Source organism: Colletotrichum gloeosporioides (genome assembly GCF_011800055.1).
Source record: "Colletotrichum gloeosporioides strain Lc1 chromosome Unknown consensus_58, whole genome shotgun sequence".
Taxonomy (NCBI): Eukaryota; Fungi; Ascomycota; class Sordariomycetes; order Glomerellales; family Glomerellaceae; genus Colletotrichum; species Colletotrichum gloeosporioides.
Window position 1 is genome coordinate 117,336 of NW_025544703.1, and position 17,185 is coordinate 134,520.

General features: G+C 50.6%; 1 protein-coding gene across 1 annotated transcript; it reads right to left on the reverse strand.

The window, feature by feature from the left end:
* Positions 1-11,510: 11,510 nt before the first annotated feature.
* Positions 11,511-13,243, reverse strand: GCG54_00015596 (FAD-dependent monooxygenase fsr3; the record flags this gene model as incomplete). Its single annotated transcript, XM_045415376.1, has 3 exons — positions 11,511-11,844; positions 11,913-12,377; positions 12,444-13,243. 3 exons carry the CDS (start codon positions 13,241-13,243, stop codon positions 11,511-11,513), a joined length of 1,599 nt encoding a protein of 532 aa, XP_045262103.1.
* Positions 13,244-17,185: the final 3,942 nt, after the last annotated feature.

Here is a 17,185-nt window from a genome sequence, read left to right on the forward strand (position 1 = left end):
GTGTTTCTTCGCTTCTGGGTGATCATGTAGGCTAATGAGCCGTGCCAGTCGAGTTCTGATTGTCCGTTTCACCCACATCATCGTCGTCGGCGGTGGCCTGGTCCGGGATGTCGTCGTGGCGCATCTCATGCAGGACAACGTTCATTTGCCGATCCTCAAAGGTGACAGCAATACAGGGCCCTCAAGGAGTATCTAAAGGTTTGCACAACGAGTCTTCCTGAAAGATTTTCGTATACTTTGCTTATTCTGGAGGGTCTTGGCCATGTCGGTGACATACTTGCTCTCGTTTCCGGTAACTTCGCGCTTTTGACGCACTGGGTCTCCTTATGCTCGGCAGGAACCATTTGCGGGGTGTTGCTGGGGCCATCTTAAGCAGCTGTGATTCTATTGGTGGCGACCTGCGCAAGGCCGAGACATTGGAGGTAAGCACGTTTGTGTGACACTGGGATGGTTGACAACATCTGGGATTGACACCTAGGCGATGGTTCAAGGTTCAATACAGTTGGAAAATTCGAGTGAAATTGAAGCGTCGAGGACTGCGGTTTCCACTAGAGCAGCAAAGGGCAAGTACAACGCCGAAGAGTTTTGAGCAGTCCTAGCGTCTGGTGTTGTGAGCTGCACGAGAGGGTCCGCATTCGGCTGAAGAGCGATGTCGGCGATGCTCTCAGGCTGCGTGTGTATTCCGGATCCCATGGCTGTCGAGCACGCGGCAAGGCCATAGGGCGCCAATAGAGATGCTGGTCAGATATTGAACCGAAATTAGGAGAACTCGTCGCAAAGTTTAATGGGCACTGGTCGTTACTGTCTGGAGCTCAAGAAAGACGGTTCGGAGACCTTGCAGACTTTGCAGACGCAGCGAGAGACACCAACATAGTTTCGCATATGCTGTAACAACATTTTGCTGATACCTGTGCCTTTCAATTTTTGAGACTTTTACCCCAGACCGCAGATATCCTAAGCTCTGTACGCTGACTACAACTCCAGCTCCGCACGCCAGAACCCACCCTTGGTTGCAAGCATGAGGACACTTGTGTAATGTCTTTTATGAGAGAGAGTTCCTCTAATGATCAACCATGTCGCGAGATAGTCATACCATACGATCAGCGCTCAATCCGCGTCAGCATGACGAGCTTGCTGTCTAGATCTTCTCCCCGGCCAGCACATGGGTTTTCGAGCCCTCGCGTCTCCGAAGTTCACAGGACTAAGTTGAAGCTGCCAGCCAACGGATGGTCATGAGGGAGAAGGAGCATAATGGTATTGTGGAAGAATATCGGGGGTGCGAGGACATAAATAGGTGAATGAGCCTTGCTGATTATCTACTGAAGGGAACGCTACAAATAGGGGCACTCTATCTTTCCCGTCAGGTGCCGTCCTTGTTCATGTTCAATTTTACCTCTACTTTCACTTTTCCTTCGAACTTTTCCTTTTACTTTTACCTCCACCTTCACCCTCAAGTTCATACTAAACTGTCTGTTACACTTATCCTTTTTTTGATCTCGTTTGTACCCTCCACATCTTCTGACTTGGAGGGAAAATGAACTCTGCTCACCAAACAGATAAGCTGCCGCCTGCAGCTGTCAAGTAAACTCCTCCGGCTGCAGAGCTGGAGTCTTGGTGTAAGTACCACAATGGCCGATCACGGACGAACCTTTGGAGGGAGCCAGCCACCTCGTCTCAGCTGCCGGCGCCTGCTGATTTGGAGCTACGGGCGAGAGCTTCCGATTCTGTGTTGCGAGCGCTCCGCAACCAGTCACTCGAACAACAGTTCCCCTGCATATAACAACGCAGACAAATGCGACGACGATATGGACAGCATGAACGTGAAACACCGCTCCCTTGCCTCAAACATCATGAAGGCGGCTGGAAATCTCGATGAAGACAGCACGGTAGAGGGTCCTAGCGACAATGACGGTGCAGAACATGCTGGAGATGACGGTTAGTAGCAATTCCCTTAAGTGACAGACGACCGACTCTAACAAGGAACCATAGAAGTACTCAATCCAGACCTATGCAGACCCGCAGACTCCGGATTGATTCGGCAGAAGTAGATCATACACTGCCCCCGGTGTGCTTCTATCGACGGGAGCAAGTTGCTTGCCGTCCTTGACTCCAAAGGTTCCATCGCCATTCCCAAGAACGTACCTTTCTTCGAACTCCCAATCGATAACAGAATCGCGCAGCCCCGAGAAAGAGGAGATCAGGTCTACCATTGTGGTTGCCCAGTCGCCTAATGAACCCTCTGAAGCGAGAGACCCAGGAGACCCGCCGCATCGCGTACGCCATGTGCAGAGCAGTTTGCGACTACTGTCGGAACTCGAATAGCTCTAGGCCCACTTGCGCGCTCTTCATACGGCATAGATTGACCAACGTACGCCTTCACCTTGGAGATCCTGAAGGTCCTGCATTGCGACAATTGCGGCATTGGAGTTCGCAGCGTGCAATCTTATTCAATGAGTTTTCAAACCTCAAAAACACCGTCCCGCGGCCACTGCATCTCTTTGACATGCATAAGGCTGAAGCGCCTTGGTCGTTGAGAAGCAGCTGATGGGCCGGCCTGACGAAGTAGATGAATCACCCTAAAAAACGCGAACAGATCAGCAAACTCGCAGCGCTGCGCTCCATCGACCCTGCCGGGTTTTTCAAAGGATTTCTCGCATTCAATAAAGCCATGAATCACATTTACTCTGGCGTTGGATATTTTATGGACGAGCCGCAGGAGTCCTGGGAGTTGCTGGCGTGGACATTTCCGATCCGCAAGACAGGGAGCAACTTCGCCCACATGCAACTCGACACACAAGTCACCTTGTACAAGGGAACGGCAAAGGATGTTAGATATGGTCAACCACTCTTACCCACTGACTACATCCGCTACTCCTGTATCAACAGAGATTGGGTTTGCCGAGGCGCGCACACGAAAACCCTTCGATGGCGCATACTGCCCATGTTATAGCTGTAGGCAAGGATTACCAAGAAGGCTTCAGCAGATGCGAGCGGCGCGATGCAGCAGTCTTAGTTCATGAAGCACTTCAACACTCCGACCTCCGCATCTCGGGACAGCGTTTCTCGCATCCACCCCGAAGGCGGCTCGGTGCGTCCCACTTTTCCGTAGCTCCAAGCTTGTCATCCGATAACAAGATGTTTGTATCCCAGAGGATCTATCATCCACATTGTGATCGACACTGCTTTACTTTGTGATGAAGGTCCATGAGGATCCTTCCGCAAGAGACGAAATTGGGAGTATGGCTTCCAAAATGGCCGTCGCCTCCAGGCGGCAAACTGCGAAGAAAAAGCTAGAAGGGAAGAAAGACTCATGGCCGTCAACGGATCATCGGCAGCAGAACGTCTCAAGGCCATGAAGAATGTGAGGAACTTCAGAAAGTACGAGTCGCGCTTGAATTTACAGGATGAAGAGACCATTTGGGTTTTTGAACGGGTTGCCTAGTATCTTTCGCAACCCGTTTTGACTCCCTTTTGTCATATCCATTCAGTGCATGGTCAGCTTGGACTTGAGCCATACGTGCCGACGTCTTTGCCACGATGTGTTATGGGGCCGGTCTGCAACACGTCCGATCTTCATTTGCGCAGTCTCCATGGCCTTGGATTGCATCGCAACGCTTTCCGGTCGACCATGGGTGTGTACCTTATACCCGCTGGTGTGACACTCTCTGATCGGGGAAGCCGAATAAATATCTTGTTATTAGACCTCGGCCCGCACGGCTGAAGGCGAGTGACGTATCGGAGACTCTCGTCACCATGTAAGGCCTTGACGCGGGGTTTTGAGTTCGTCGTCTATTTTCAAGATGGATTCCTTTGTATCCCGTCGCGGTGCTGACCGGCGACAGGGTTCATCAGTCTGAAACCTACGGTGAAAGCCCCAAAACAATAGGCCTCATCGGTTCTGTTTCATTGAATCATGGCCTCAAACACGACAGCTTAACCCACCATCAAAGTTCTCAACTTCAATATCGTTGCTCATGGCCTCTACCATCGGCTATCAATGCAAGAGATGGATTTATGTGACACATTGACGAGTACGGCCTTGCTTTTCAGCTTGTGGACGTCTCACCGACTTTCTCTCCATCTTGACAGCTACACGCCGGCAAACCATCCAAAAGGGTCCATCATTGTGCCAATCCTGTCACACTCATGAGGAACCGCAGATTACTTGGACGATCACATGCTGGAAGAGGAAGTGAAGCGGGTGCTCGGCTGTGTTGCCTTTCGAGAGCATGCCGACTATGATTCACAGCCAGTCGTCGACTTCGTCATGGTTGCATGTGCCAAACCGGCAAAGAGCGACAGCATGATCATAGGCGGACAAATCAGCGCGTATGAAAGATGATGCAATTACAGACTTTCGATGAAGCTGCGCTATCGTATGTGACACATCCCTTCCAAGACCCGCCGTTTGCTCTCCAGGCGGCGCGAGAGAAATTCGCAGGATACTTCGACCAGCAGTAGTAGTCAAACCCTTCATAATATCTCACTTTGGACCGGCTGTCACATACGACCATACCCATTGGAAAACTCGGGATCCCGTCCGCCCTCCCATAGATAAGCCAATGAGGGCTGGAGTAGTAGTCGGGTCGGTGACGACCGGCGAATGCCCGGTGTTGTATGTTACTTTTTGGCCTTTTTTGGGTCCTTCTGGCTCGTAAACAGGGGCCTTCGCCATGGCGTCTCGACGACCTTGCTTGCCTATTGTTATGCCCTGCCAGGATTGGCGTCGTGATTCTCATTGCCCCGCAGTATCTATCGGGGTTTTCGCAGCCCATCTGTGATTGGCCACCCCCGACAGCTCACTGCTGCAACAGCCATGCGATCAACAGTGCCCGGCCGCTTTGAGGCGGTGACGATCCACATCACCTGGCTTCCGGACAGCACTGGCATCGGCCCGGACTGAGACTACACCAAGCCGCACATCATCAATCTTGGCATGAAGGCCGTTCATTGGTCCTAACTTTTCTTTCGTCACTGGATGTTATACGACCGTGCCGTACAGTTGCCGGGCTGCTCACTAGCTATTTCCGAGTTTGTCCGGGGACGGAGCGGAGCCGAACTTTGCACTAGCCGGAGAGTTTGTCGCGGCCCACGTGGGTCGGCGGTGACTCGTCCTGATGCAAGTCTGAGGCCTTCGAAACCTTCGGTCTATCCGTTTTTAGGACGACTTCAAAGACCTTTTGAATTGCTTCAGTCACTTCTGGAGGGTCCGTTATGCATGTGAGGGTGTGTCGTGTGCTTGATGAGCGAATGATTTGGTCGCACAGGGACAACCGTCTACGGGCTTCTACCAAGGCAATCATGTGAATATTGATGACGGTCAGGTAAGATGTATCGGTGATATTTTCTTGCACACCCTGGGGGACGAGACATTCATTTCCGCTGTCATTGCCAATGTCCCGATCTTCTCTGCGACGGCGGTCCTGTGATATCTCGCATCTGCGCCATCCAGCCTGGGTATCTGGTTGACTGTGCATGGTGTCAATGATAAGGAGGCTGACGAGGAGGATGACAAGGTGGCCATTGTACATCCCAGTGAGTACATAGACCCACTTCTTGGTTGTGGCTTGGGTGATGGGTTATCAGAAGTTGAAACGTCTTGTCAATGGAGCTGCTGCTATACAACCAATTGACGTCTGTAGAAATAAGGTTTGCGCCGTCGGTAGGAGGACTAGGATGGCAATCACTCATAATGGTTGTGACTGCGTCCCCGATATAATACTTGATCGCCTTCAGAGGGTGCAGAGCTTGCGATGGTTCTCGGGTCGTTTGGTGAGGACCTTGATGTTCCTACAGTCCAGACTCTCAGCGACGGTGCGCTCTTCGCCAACGATATGGACGCTTCAGCTGTCCCAGGCCCCTCAAGGTTACAATCGAAGTTTATTAGTCTTCTTCATGATGACATTCTGGATCTTCATCACCTTACAGGACTCCGGAGATGTCGTGGAGAGTGTAGTATTCTAGAAGCACAAAGCCGGAGAATTACAACCAGCCGTTCTGATCTCCACAGGACGCCGGGAAGTCTTGAGGTAGCAGTAATAAGTGAGTATGGAAAGAGCCTACCCTGATTTGGTGCGCCGTAATAACCGCCTTCGCGTTGCTGAAAGCCTACCTGCTCACTACGAGTGGCCTAGCCCTGAAACTGTCTCGCCCTTCTATCACGCGGGGGTCAAGGCAATGGAATGGGGGACCACACAGGGTGCGATCCGACTGACCTGATGGGCCTGGAGTCCATAGACTGAAATAGCAAAAGCAATGCGATAGACATATCAGCATCTTGCAAAGGTGGTTACACGGGTACCAGAATACACAAGAACCCGGTTAGTCGCTCGGCGTTTCTGAGCGCTTCACTGCACTATAATAAGTTTCAAGAAGTGGACCAATGTACACCGCGGTTTACCCCAAGTATTAGCACATTCACCCACTTATCCAGAAGCTGGGGCCGATCAAAGCTCCCACGGAGGCAGCCGAGGGCGCAGCCATTCCCTCAAGGTAGGAATTTCAAGGTAAGGCAGGTAAGGTGCAACCTATCGGAGATGGTTCGTTTGGGACTCACCTGATAGCAAAGGAGATCCACCAATTCAAATCCTTCGGTCTTTCCGGCATCGACCTTCGGCGCTGGTTGAACTTTTCGTCTTCAGTAAGGCGAGAAGAAGCTTCAGGGCAAAGTAAATATAATGTATAGATAAGCCCGCTTGCATATTTGTATCCATTGCGCACAATGCTGAACTCTATTGCGGTCACTTTCCGTACCAAGTGATGTTGGGGCGAATTTATCATACACCAGGGGGACAGAAAGGTTATGTTCGGTGGGAGAAGGTTTAAGACTTAAATCAACGTAGATGATAATCAACCCACATTTCGTTTTCCCCCAGTCTTTTCTTTGAACAACTCTTCTTCTGCTCCCGTTTCCAACATTTACAAAGCTCTTGAATACTTTGCCCTTGTTGTTTTACTCATTGTGGTATTCGATTCAAAAGTAAACATGGGTCGGTCAAACAAAGACATGAAGAGCACAGATGATACATCTTCTTCTATTTCGCAAAATCGCAAGGGTAACAGAGCAAACCCATCAAAACTTGCACCTTCGCCAATGGAGCGTCCAGCTGCATTTCGCACTACACCTGGGCTTCTGAGGCCTGAAGTCGACGCATCGCTCTCAAAAAACCCTGATTTGAAGAATGGCTTAGCCAGCTATCGACAAAGCTATAACGATAAAAAGCGATCGTTTAGTGAAATGGCGGGTGTAGAGAACACTGCAGACAAGAAAGCAAGATTTGAAGCAGCAACTGAGACGATTGACTCTTTTGTGAATCTGAAAGAAGCTGAGCTGGAGTGTGCGAGAGAGAGGTCGTCAGTGTTGAGAAAGAGTTGGAACGAAGGAAGTCTCGAAATTCCTAACGGAAAATACTACGAACTCCTAGAGGAATCTGAGCGGGATCTGAACTCAATCCTTGGAGAAGTGGCGACGTTGCGTTCTGAGAAGAACAAGATTGTTGGTGAACTTACCGACATATCTTTATTCCAACAAGAAGTTCAAGCTGCCCGCAGTCGGGACTGGAGTTATATCGATCTCCTGATCTCAAGATATTTGCCTGTTCACGGCGCTATTAAATCGGTAAAACCCACAAATTCCGATGCTCGCCGGCCTCAGTTCAGAAAAGCTCTTATAGAAGCATCAGGCTCTCTTTCGTCCGATGGGAAATCACTTTGGTGCCCAATTTCAAAAGCCTTTTGGCCAGCAATTGCATTGACCGCCGGACATATTGTTAAAGTCAACGTTGGTGACAATGTCGCATTCGCCCTGTTCGGAACGCCAGAATATGAGAAAAGCCACATTTGGTCCAAGAAGAACGGTATCCTGATGCTCGAGGAGTACGAGGAAGCCTGGGATGCTGGAAGATTTGTCATAGTACCGAAGCTCAGAGACGATGGCTCAGAAGACGAGACACTCAAGATTGTGGTCCTTGACAGAAGTCTACTGGATGAGAAAGCCGCGATTAACAGGCCCTGGGGCAAGGCACTAGACGGCCTAGAACTACAGTTCAAGACAAGTCTTCGGCCTTTAAAACGATACTTGTATTTCAAATTTGTCATGACCATGCTGCGGCGCCAGCGTGGGGAAGCTCCTGGAGCAGCTCAAGACAGACATAAGGCTGGAGATATCGCAAAAAGACTTTGGATGAGCCCGGGAGGTTACTTAAAGGACTCGACTTTGTATGCCTTATCCCGACAGGCTGGGGTAATGGAGGATGAAAAGGCAATTGAGTTTTGGAATCTTATGTCCAAGCCAGAGCCGGTGTCTGAGCTAGCTGAAGAGGTGTCTAAAACCCTCGCACTAACGGCGGAGCTTGGTATGTCACTGCCAGACGAGAAGGGAAAGGGCAGAGAGATCGCCAGTGGTAATTTGGATGATGAGGAGATTGACGAATAGAGGATGAATCCGAGAAGACCCCTGCCACATTTTTGTTGGGACGCGACCAGACGTCTAGCAAGTATGTATTACATTAGCAGAGATTGGTTTCATAAGTCTACAACGAACAAGAGAGTTCTGTCCTTTCCGAATCTTTGCATATACCTATGTGAATACAGTTATTCATTTATTTTCTCACGTCAGATTGACGAAGGGACTGAAACTTGACTGCTCTCGCCCCGTGCTCACTCCTTGTCTCGAAGTCATCAAAAACGTGCACAGCAAGTTGTTCCGTCATCGTCCTGGTGATTCCGAGACAACCTTTCGCACCTTCACCACATTTGCCCGCGCCTGGGACAGACGGGAAGTTGAGAGCCCCAATGGAGCGCATGCCTTGCTTCGGACCAATTGACTACTCAAGTCTGATGAAGAACCGACGGAGCGCATATCACACATCACTCTCCATGGTGGCTGTGCTCCACAGAAGCAGAGGACTTCTGGGCTCGGCCTGTACGTGGTGACATTGGACCTGAAAGTAGCAAAAGGAACTGCCTCGAGGCTGTCATTTGAGACAGTTCTATGGACTTAGGCCTACATGGATACAAGACGGATCTCTCAGAGGGCGAAGAGATGAAAGATTTGCCGACTGAAGTGGACAGGTCGTCAACAGCATGTATCTGAAACCCTCGTACCATGCAGTTCCCACAGAGTTACGCAGACACTTCATGGTTAATGCTGATAGAATAAGTAATATGGTGGACGAGACTGGTTCCACTGGTGTGGCAACAAAGTGTCACCTCCGAGGCCTGCGTACCAGGGCGGATCTTACCACGGCAGTTGAAGTAGTCGACGCAAGAAAGAGTGATATACTGGCCGCTTTACATTTGGTTTCCAACTCGCGTGTACGCCAGAAGTGGGTGTGGCACTGTTCAGCTCAACCATGGACCACGTCTGTCTCGAAATCGACGCTGTAATCCTTCGAGAGGTGAGGGGAAATCAAGAGACCACATGTCTTATGAAGCCTTTGCAGTGGTATGCAAGCTTTCACGATAAGCTGGCCTCTCAGCTCGAAGACTTCCTGTACTCTTTTATCGGTGGTCTCTCAATGATCAGCGGGGCGAAGTTAGCTTCCTCCAATGCAAAACATGCAATTTGATCCAAGCTTCAAAATGAACGGCATTCATCTGGAAACCTCAGTACTTGCTCGTTTGAGCGCCAATGAGCTACCTGTAGAAGCGTCGACTAGTGATATGCTGATACCACAGCGTATTTGGGCTAGCCTCACGGGCGTTGTGATGTCTTATGCAACCGCGGTCGTGTTGTGTGTCCACTTAGAACACCATGGACGAGTTGACTAAGTCACTTAATTCCACCTGGTGAGGGGCGTGCCGTCTGATTCTGACGCCGGGAGTATGTTCTCTGCGAGAACTGTCGCAGCAGCCCGCAAAAGAAGACCTAACCCATTCGGGATTCTCGGGGCCACGAGTGAGGACCCAAACACCATCATGGATGTGACACTGCTCAATAGCATGTCCACTATTGGAGTACTTGTGGCCGAAGTGTGCAGCCCGGTTGCAAAGTCCAGCGTTCCGAGGGGCGGGGCTGTAGGTATCTCCATCTGTTTTCGAGATGAAGGCTGAAGCAAGACTACTCGAGGGGCAGGGCAGAAACAATGCAACAGTTTTCGTAGCCTGCAACCCTCCACTTCAATGACGCCTCGTTGAAAGAAGCAGAAGAGTGCGCAATTCCCCATTGCGTTGAAGGTTTTCTTTATCATACGGCTTGAGATGTGAGCAGGAATTCTACGTATTCCATGTGCATGACAAAATGTACCACGGAATCGGGGTCTCAACTCTTGATGGTCTTGTAGATGAACGCGGCGAAAGCTCTTCTGGCGCTGGCACAAGGTGCCTTTGTATGCGCCAGACGATATGACATAAAAAAGAGGCAAATGTACGAGCTATGTCGCTCGATGCTCTGGAGACCCAGAATTTGTACATGTGTCTCACTCGGGCTTTGGATATGCGCACAATTACCTTGACGACGTCGGACCATTCTCTGAGCTTGGATCAAGCTCGTCAACTTAGGTGGAGACGTGTCTGGGGCCAACATGAAGGTTCACATCACTCAAGCTCTTCCATTGTGATCAGAGTAATACCTTCTATAACTTCGGAAACGAGGGGGAAAGTGGAATTCGTTGGAATTTGAAGTTACGACGTAGTTCTCCCTGGGAGAGGACTGCGACAAATTCGTCCAGTGCGCGGGTATTGCGCTCTTGCTGCCGAGAAAGGTAGTACGGAAGCTTCATTTGGAGGTCGTACGGTCGAACGCGGGCCCTGATCAAATTGATCGGCGAAATGGTAATAGCGCCGGCGGCGGCGGCGGAACGGCATGGGGAAATAGCGGGACCGGGTCCGATTCCATCGGGGCTGATCGCAATGAATGCTAAGGGCCCGACCGTAATGGGTGTGGCTGAATCAAATTAGCGGGGCCGATCACACTAGGGTCGACCATGAAACTGAGGTCGTCGTGAAGACATGAGGCTGTGGATTAAATGAGCGAATGCCCCTGGTGTCATAGAGATGCCCCTGGTGTCATAGAGATGGTCTCTTGTAGAAAATCAGGGATATTCTCAAAAAGTCCCCACGAAACTGGGGACATTCTTCCTGTGGCTACAACCTTGGTTACTTCCAACGCCACCAGCCATGTCGATGCCTGCAGTGAATGCCCGTCTGAGGTTTATTGGTGCCCCAGTCACCCATCATCGCCGCAAGCACCCATGATTGATTCTCCCGCCTCGCCTGTGAAATCTTTCCGCCACCTCGGGGCCCTCCTGAGCAGCTACCCAATCCCCGCCTATCCGCAGCAGCGAACACGGCGATTTCACGACCACGCTTCGCATGGACCCTCGCCTAATTGGGACAGCTTGCCTAGGTAGCAAATTGAGGGGGCTACATAGATGGTCAAATATAACCTTTCTTTTGAAAAGCATAACGGAAACTTCCTAATCTAAGAGATAAGTTTGATATAATAATCTAACTTACTACATTTATCCTACAGATTCCAGCTACTCACTGGGACAATTTAAGAATAGCTGTCAATATATTCCCCAATCTCCATTCTGCCTGAAGTCAGACACCCTTTCACCTCGCCTCTCCATTTCAAGTTCAGACTTCATACTCCAAGGTTGCCAAGTAAATCCTACCGGGAGGTTTCCGTCAGTGAAGCTGGAACCGCTTTTGACATGTGAATACGCTTCGGCGAACTTTGAGGTCGCATACGACTCCGCATTGTGCGTCCAGATCCACTTCCCAAGACTCATAGGCTGCCTGTCGTCCATCTCTTGTACTGTTGCTTCCAAACCCCCTTCACGGTGCAGTTCGCCGCGGTTCACGAAGCCGAGCCTCTGCAAGACTGATACGCGGCGGATCCTTCAAAACAAGTAACAATTAGCGATCAAGGATTCGGGAATAAAATGTGCACTCGGCGGCGGACTTACCTCAATAATTCATGTACTTTGACACCCGCTCGAGGGTCTCCACCGGCCATGCGAAGACACTCCGCTAGAGAAAGAGCATCTTCAAGGGCGGTTGTGACGCCTGAACCTGACGTAGGAATGAACGCATGGGCGCTATCTCCTGCTTGGATAATGCGGCCGTTGGATGTAGTCCACTTTGCCTGCGGCTCTCGGAAACAAAGCTGCCACTCGATAACATTGTTTCCTGGAATGCTTCGGACTGCTTCTCTCATCAACGGGTCCCACCTATCCATATCGGGTAGTCTGGAAATGAGGTCTCCAACGGACACAGTGGAGGACCACTGTTCCTGGGGCGTTGTTCCAGCTTGCTGTTCAATGTCAGTAAGTTGTAGTCCTACCAATTTGGATGGCAAGGGACTCACGGGAAGAGTAATTCCCAGCAAAACGTGATCCGTGCTCGCACTGACAAGACAATGAAAGTCGCGGCTGTACAATGGCCGATGTTAGCTTTGCACTGGGATGGTTGGGGTGCGGACGAATCCGTAAGCTCACCCTGAGTATAGACGCAAATCAGGACGTGATGGTGTCAAATGCTTTGAGAGATTCGGGCTTTTCTCAGGATCAGGACGGTAAAATGAGCGAAAGACCACGGATCCAGTAGGCAAAGCTCTGACGCTCTCACCAATGATGACTTTATGCGACTTGGTGCCTAAACCATCTGCGGCCACGATAATGTCTGCGGTAAATGTACGGCCATCGTCTGTAATCGCAAAACCGGCATCCCCATTTTCGGTGTAATCAACAACGTTGGCTCCAAACGTGATCGGGATTCCTAGCCTACGGCACTGGTCGTGCAGCATGTTCGTGAAGTCTGCTCGGCTCACCATGGCTTTCACTCTCAGCGGCCAGGCTGCATGAGGTGGAACGTCGTTTCTGTTGTACTCCAACTCCTGAGGGGGCATAAGGGGAGCACCATCGAGCCGGCGAAAGGATAAGAAGTTGTCCCAGGCAATCTTCCCGTCATGATATTCTTGCAGCATGCTGGGGTAGCATTTTAGAGTTGCCAAGCCCGATGGTCCGACAAGAAACGAGTCTCCTGTCACTTCTGTTAGTTTTGCGATCCCCAAGTTGACATAGCCCAGTGTAAACTTGCCAACCACCGTAATCTTGTCAGCCTTCTCGACGACACGGACATCGAGACCCTTTCTCCAGCATTCGAGAGCTGTCATATAACCGCAAGGCCCACCCCCAACCACCAATACACTAGTACCAACTGGAGGATAACGCAGGACACCATCCACCACCTCACATCTGTGACAGACCTCAGGCGTGGCAAACTCAGGGACGGACATATTGTGAAGATTTTGCGGTGCTGAGGAATCAGGGGAATCGACGCGAAGGATTTATTTTTACTTAGCTATGACACAAGAAATCGAGCTAAGAATACTCAACCATCTTTCCGGTCTTATATTAAAATTACCGGCAGCATCTAGCAGTAGGTAAGTCTACGATTGTGGGTTCCGGGTACTCACAAGCCACCGAACCTGCGATGGTTCGGGAAATATTCATCCAAATGTGTAGCTAAGTCTGCGAATGTGGGGCTCGGATACTCACAAGCCGCCGAACCTGCGATGGTTCGGGAAATACTTACCCAATTGTCCATGTACATAACTCAACAATCGCATACAATTAAGCAACCACCTTTTTCTCTTGTTCATTATGGATATTTGAGGAAGTAACACGGACGAATTATGCTCTGCTGCGCGCTTGCTCTCCAGCTCGGGGTTGTTAGATTGCAAGGCTTAAATTGGGCGCTTCTTGACCGTAAGGGGCCGCCCCGAATAACCAGATAATCCACCCGAAGACAACTGCGGGCCCTTCGCGATATATTACAGCCGTCTTTACTATTGTCTGCAGCATTGATCATGATAATTATACGGTCTTGCTTCGTTAATTGCCCGCTTTAGGCCTCAGGCGTCGTCCTTTCGAGACCATCCCTGATTTTCTCGGCTTGTGTCATCTTTACTGAAACAATAGGTGTCTTCAACGCTGAGTTCACTATTAATCAACCCTTCCCCTAGAGTCTATTCTCTACACGTAATCCCCGTTAATATTAGAGTATCATCGCCATGAGATCCTAGATCCCTTGTTAGCCTGTCCCGTGAATCTATCGCCCACAGACTGCGCCGCCAATGATTAATGTCTCCTCGGTTTCTCTGTAATGCCACGAATCCCAGACGATAGCCACAATCTGATTCACCAAATATTGTTGTTGCAGAATTGCGAGGAAATGGAACACCTTCCTACATACTCGATGTGGAGCGGTCGTTGATTGATCGACAGCTCACCAGCCAACTCGTCGTCGAAGCCGCCAGGCTCCAGACCAGCAGGTAAGAGGCGACGCAGCAGCCCTTTCAGCAGGGGAATTTGATCCAGAACAGGGTCAGTTTACATTTAGTGGGACCGTCCCTCCGAAGCATCTCATCTCGACGATCGCCACTTACGTCCATGTTGAAAAGCCCATTTGGGACATGATGAAGGCAACCCAGATGTGCGTCGAGGTGGAGGCCCACCGCGTCAGACGCAAGTCAGCACCCGTGTATCAGCAAGATGCACAGACTCTACAACTTCTGAATGAATATCATTGTAGCCCCGAGCACTAACAGGAGTCCGCTGGAAGACAGTAAATCTTTGGCCTTGTTCAGCCACCGGGCCACGCTCTAGTTCAAGGCTCGGTCCACAAAGAGCTTTGCGGCAACCCGAGAGGAGGCCGACGGCTTGAAAACAAGTGTATCCGATCAATGTCTACCAGCGGAGTGGTGGTCAAATAGGTCCGCAGCTTGGCGCGGGAGAAAGATGGGGAATATGCGTGGAAGAGCTTCGGAATCCGAATGAGCTTTCAAGGAACCATTTCCTCGTTTTCTTATGCGTCAGCCGTTCATTCTCCTTCCTTCAGGATGGCAAACATGCCGGCATGACTACAAGCCATGTGTGAGATCTCAAGCTAATTGAACACTTGCGCAGAGCTGCCAATGACAGACACCCAGCCCAAATGCTATTTGAGTTCGCCATCGGGACAGATGCGATCCTGAGGAGCTCGGACGTGGCGCTAGAGTTGGGTATAATTGAGGTGGTGGTGTTGTCATCTTGACAGTACAACGGCAGACACTGTAGCTATCCATGTCGGCATATCGTTTCCAGCCTTGATCTCATCTACCACGTGGATCATGTCCAAATTCCATGCGATTTCGCCCGCAAGAAGCCGGCGCCAACAGTCCATGTCTGGGGTACGCTTCATATTGACGGGGACGTCAGAGTTTCCGTGGGTCCCGTAGATAGTGGTGATGGAGACATTGGCATTGGCGAGTTTCCGGTTGTCGAGAGTCATGACACTTTGGATACCTTGGCCTCAGCTTTGCGGGAATTGATGTGAGCTTTGAGATCCCCCCACACAGCGGTACTTCTCCGTGCATTTGACGATGACAACGAGCCTTTTCGGGTACTCGATGTTCCTTGACTACGGACTCGAAGGTGTCTCGGCGTTAAGTCCGATAGTCTGCATTCCAAGCCGGCGGTGGTGATACGCCAACATGATGGAGGAATGGCTGATGGTACATAGACTCCTCGGAAGTCGGATGGTCAAAAATGCTGTATTTAGCGGAGGCAATGCCAATGATATGAGACACGAGAAGCTTCGGACGAGCCATGTAATTTGGCTGAAGGCAATGGTTGCGCCAACAAAGAAGGAAATGGAAGGAAGGAAGGTCGGTCGCTGAAAGTTTGGTTGAATCGACGAAAGCTTGGTCCCTATCCGTTGGGCTGAAGGCTGTGTGAGGTATCGACAGGCAAAGAGCAGAATCCACGATGAGAAGGGTTTTCCTCAGAGTGCTTCAATGGGCACAATTTTTCCGTTTCTGGTCGACGGTTCATCCACAGTCTGTCATCGTCCGGTCGCACTGGTCAACACCAAGAATAAATCCTGCCATTGACGGTGACCTGCTCCTCGAACACGCCCCTCACATGTTCACCGCGCAATTCGCAGTTACTGCAAATCGCCACGTTTGTACTGAGTGGTCCGTCCGGCATCATCATCCATCGAAATTATGACTACAGCAATCTCAAGCTAATGAAGATCCAACCCGTCGCCACAGATCAGTCATGCGCGGACTACCGGTACTAATGGGCTGCCTGACGATGTTGTTGCATCGATGCAAAAGCTGTCCACCCGTGGATACAGACAATGTGCTAACATGCAGAATGCAGCCACAACAATTGGTATGCTCAAAATGGAGCCCTTCAAGGCTGCAATCATGCGTGCATAAGGTCCCCGACGATCTCAACATCGAACAAGTACGCAAACGTCATTAGTTGGCAAGATGAAGTGGAAAATGGAGTTTCTCATCATCAGTTGCAGGGTTGAATGAACTGAATTTCAAGGCCATAAATTGAGCAGGTGAACTTGCTGTGTTCCGCCCAGGCGCTGCTTTTGTAGACACAACTTGGACAGCGGCCTCCTTGTCTCAACTCTTTATTGTTTCTAGGTCTCCACATCAGGCAGAGAAATTCAAGGAGCAAAGACCAGACCTGAGATGATCGGGTTCCATGGAATATGACATTGGTTAAGTTACCATTCTGTTGCCGATAGCCCTCGCTCTGGCAATCTCTCGGAGTCCCTGTCTGTCCAGGGCTGGACGGTAGCATCAGCATGCAGCTCATTACATCAAGTATCACGAAACGAGTCCCCCGACCTCAGGTGTTGAGAATCTGAGGTGTTCTGGCTGTCTTCCTTGCGGAATATGGCCGGAAGGTGGCCGTAGGCTACCCGAATCAGGCATTACTCGCAGTCGAGATGTTGATGGCCGAAGCGTAGCTTGACGCAGTGCTACATCACTGCGAGGCAACATTTCAGCCTGGGCTCAGACCCATCTGCAGATAAATTGGCAAACAGAGCCAGAATTGGGCCCAGCCGCACCATTGTGGTAGGCATTGAGCCCATTCAAGCACGCAAGGCGAGGTAGCCGATCCAGAATGTGACGTTGTCCCTGTCGAGGCCGAAGTCAATGCGCCTTTCGTGGATAACGTCCAGGTCGGCGCGTCTGTCCTTCTCAGGTCGGTCATGCCCGCCTTTCACTAATCTCTGCAAAAGCACCAGAGGGCGGTATTTTGCTGCAACATCTATGCGGTTAGGTTCTCACATGGCTCTCGTAATCGGAAAGGCAGATATATATCCGAGGTCTCCATGATGTTTGGCGACCATGCGTGGATCCTCTTTTTGGGCCCTGCCGGTAATTTCG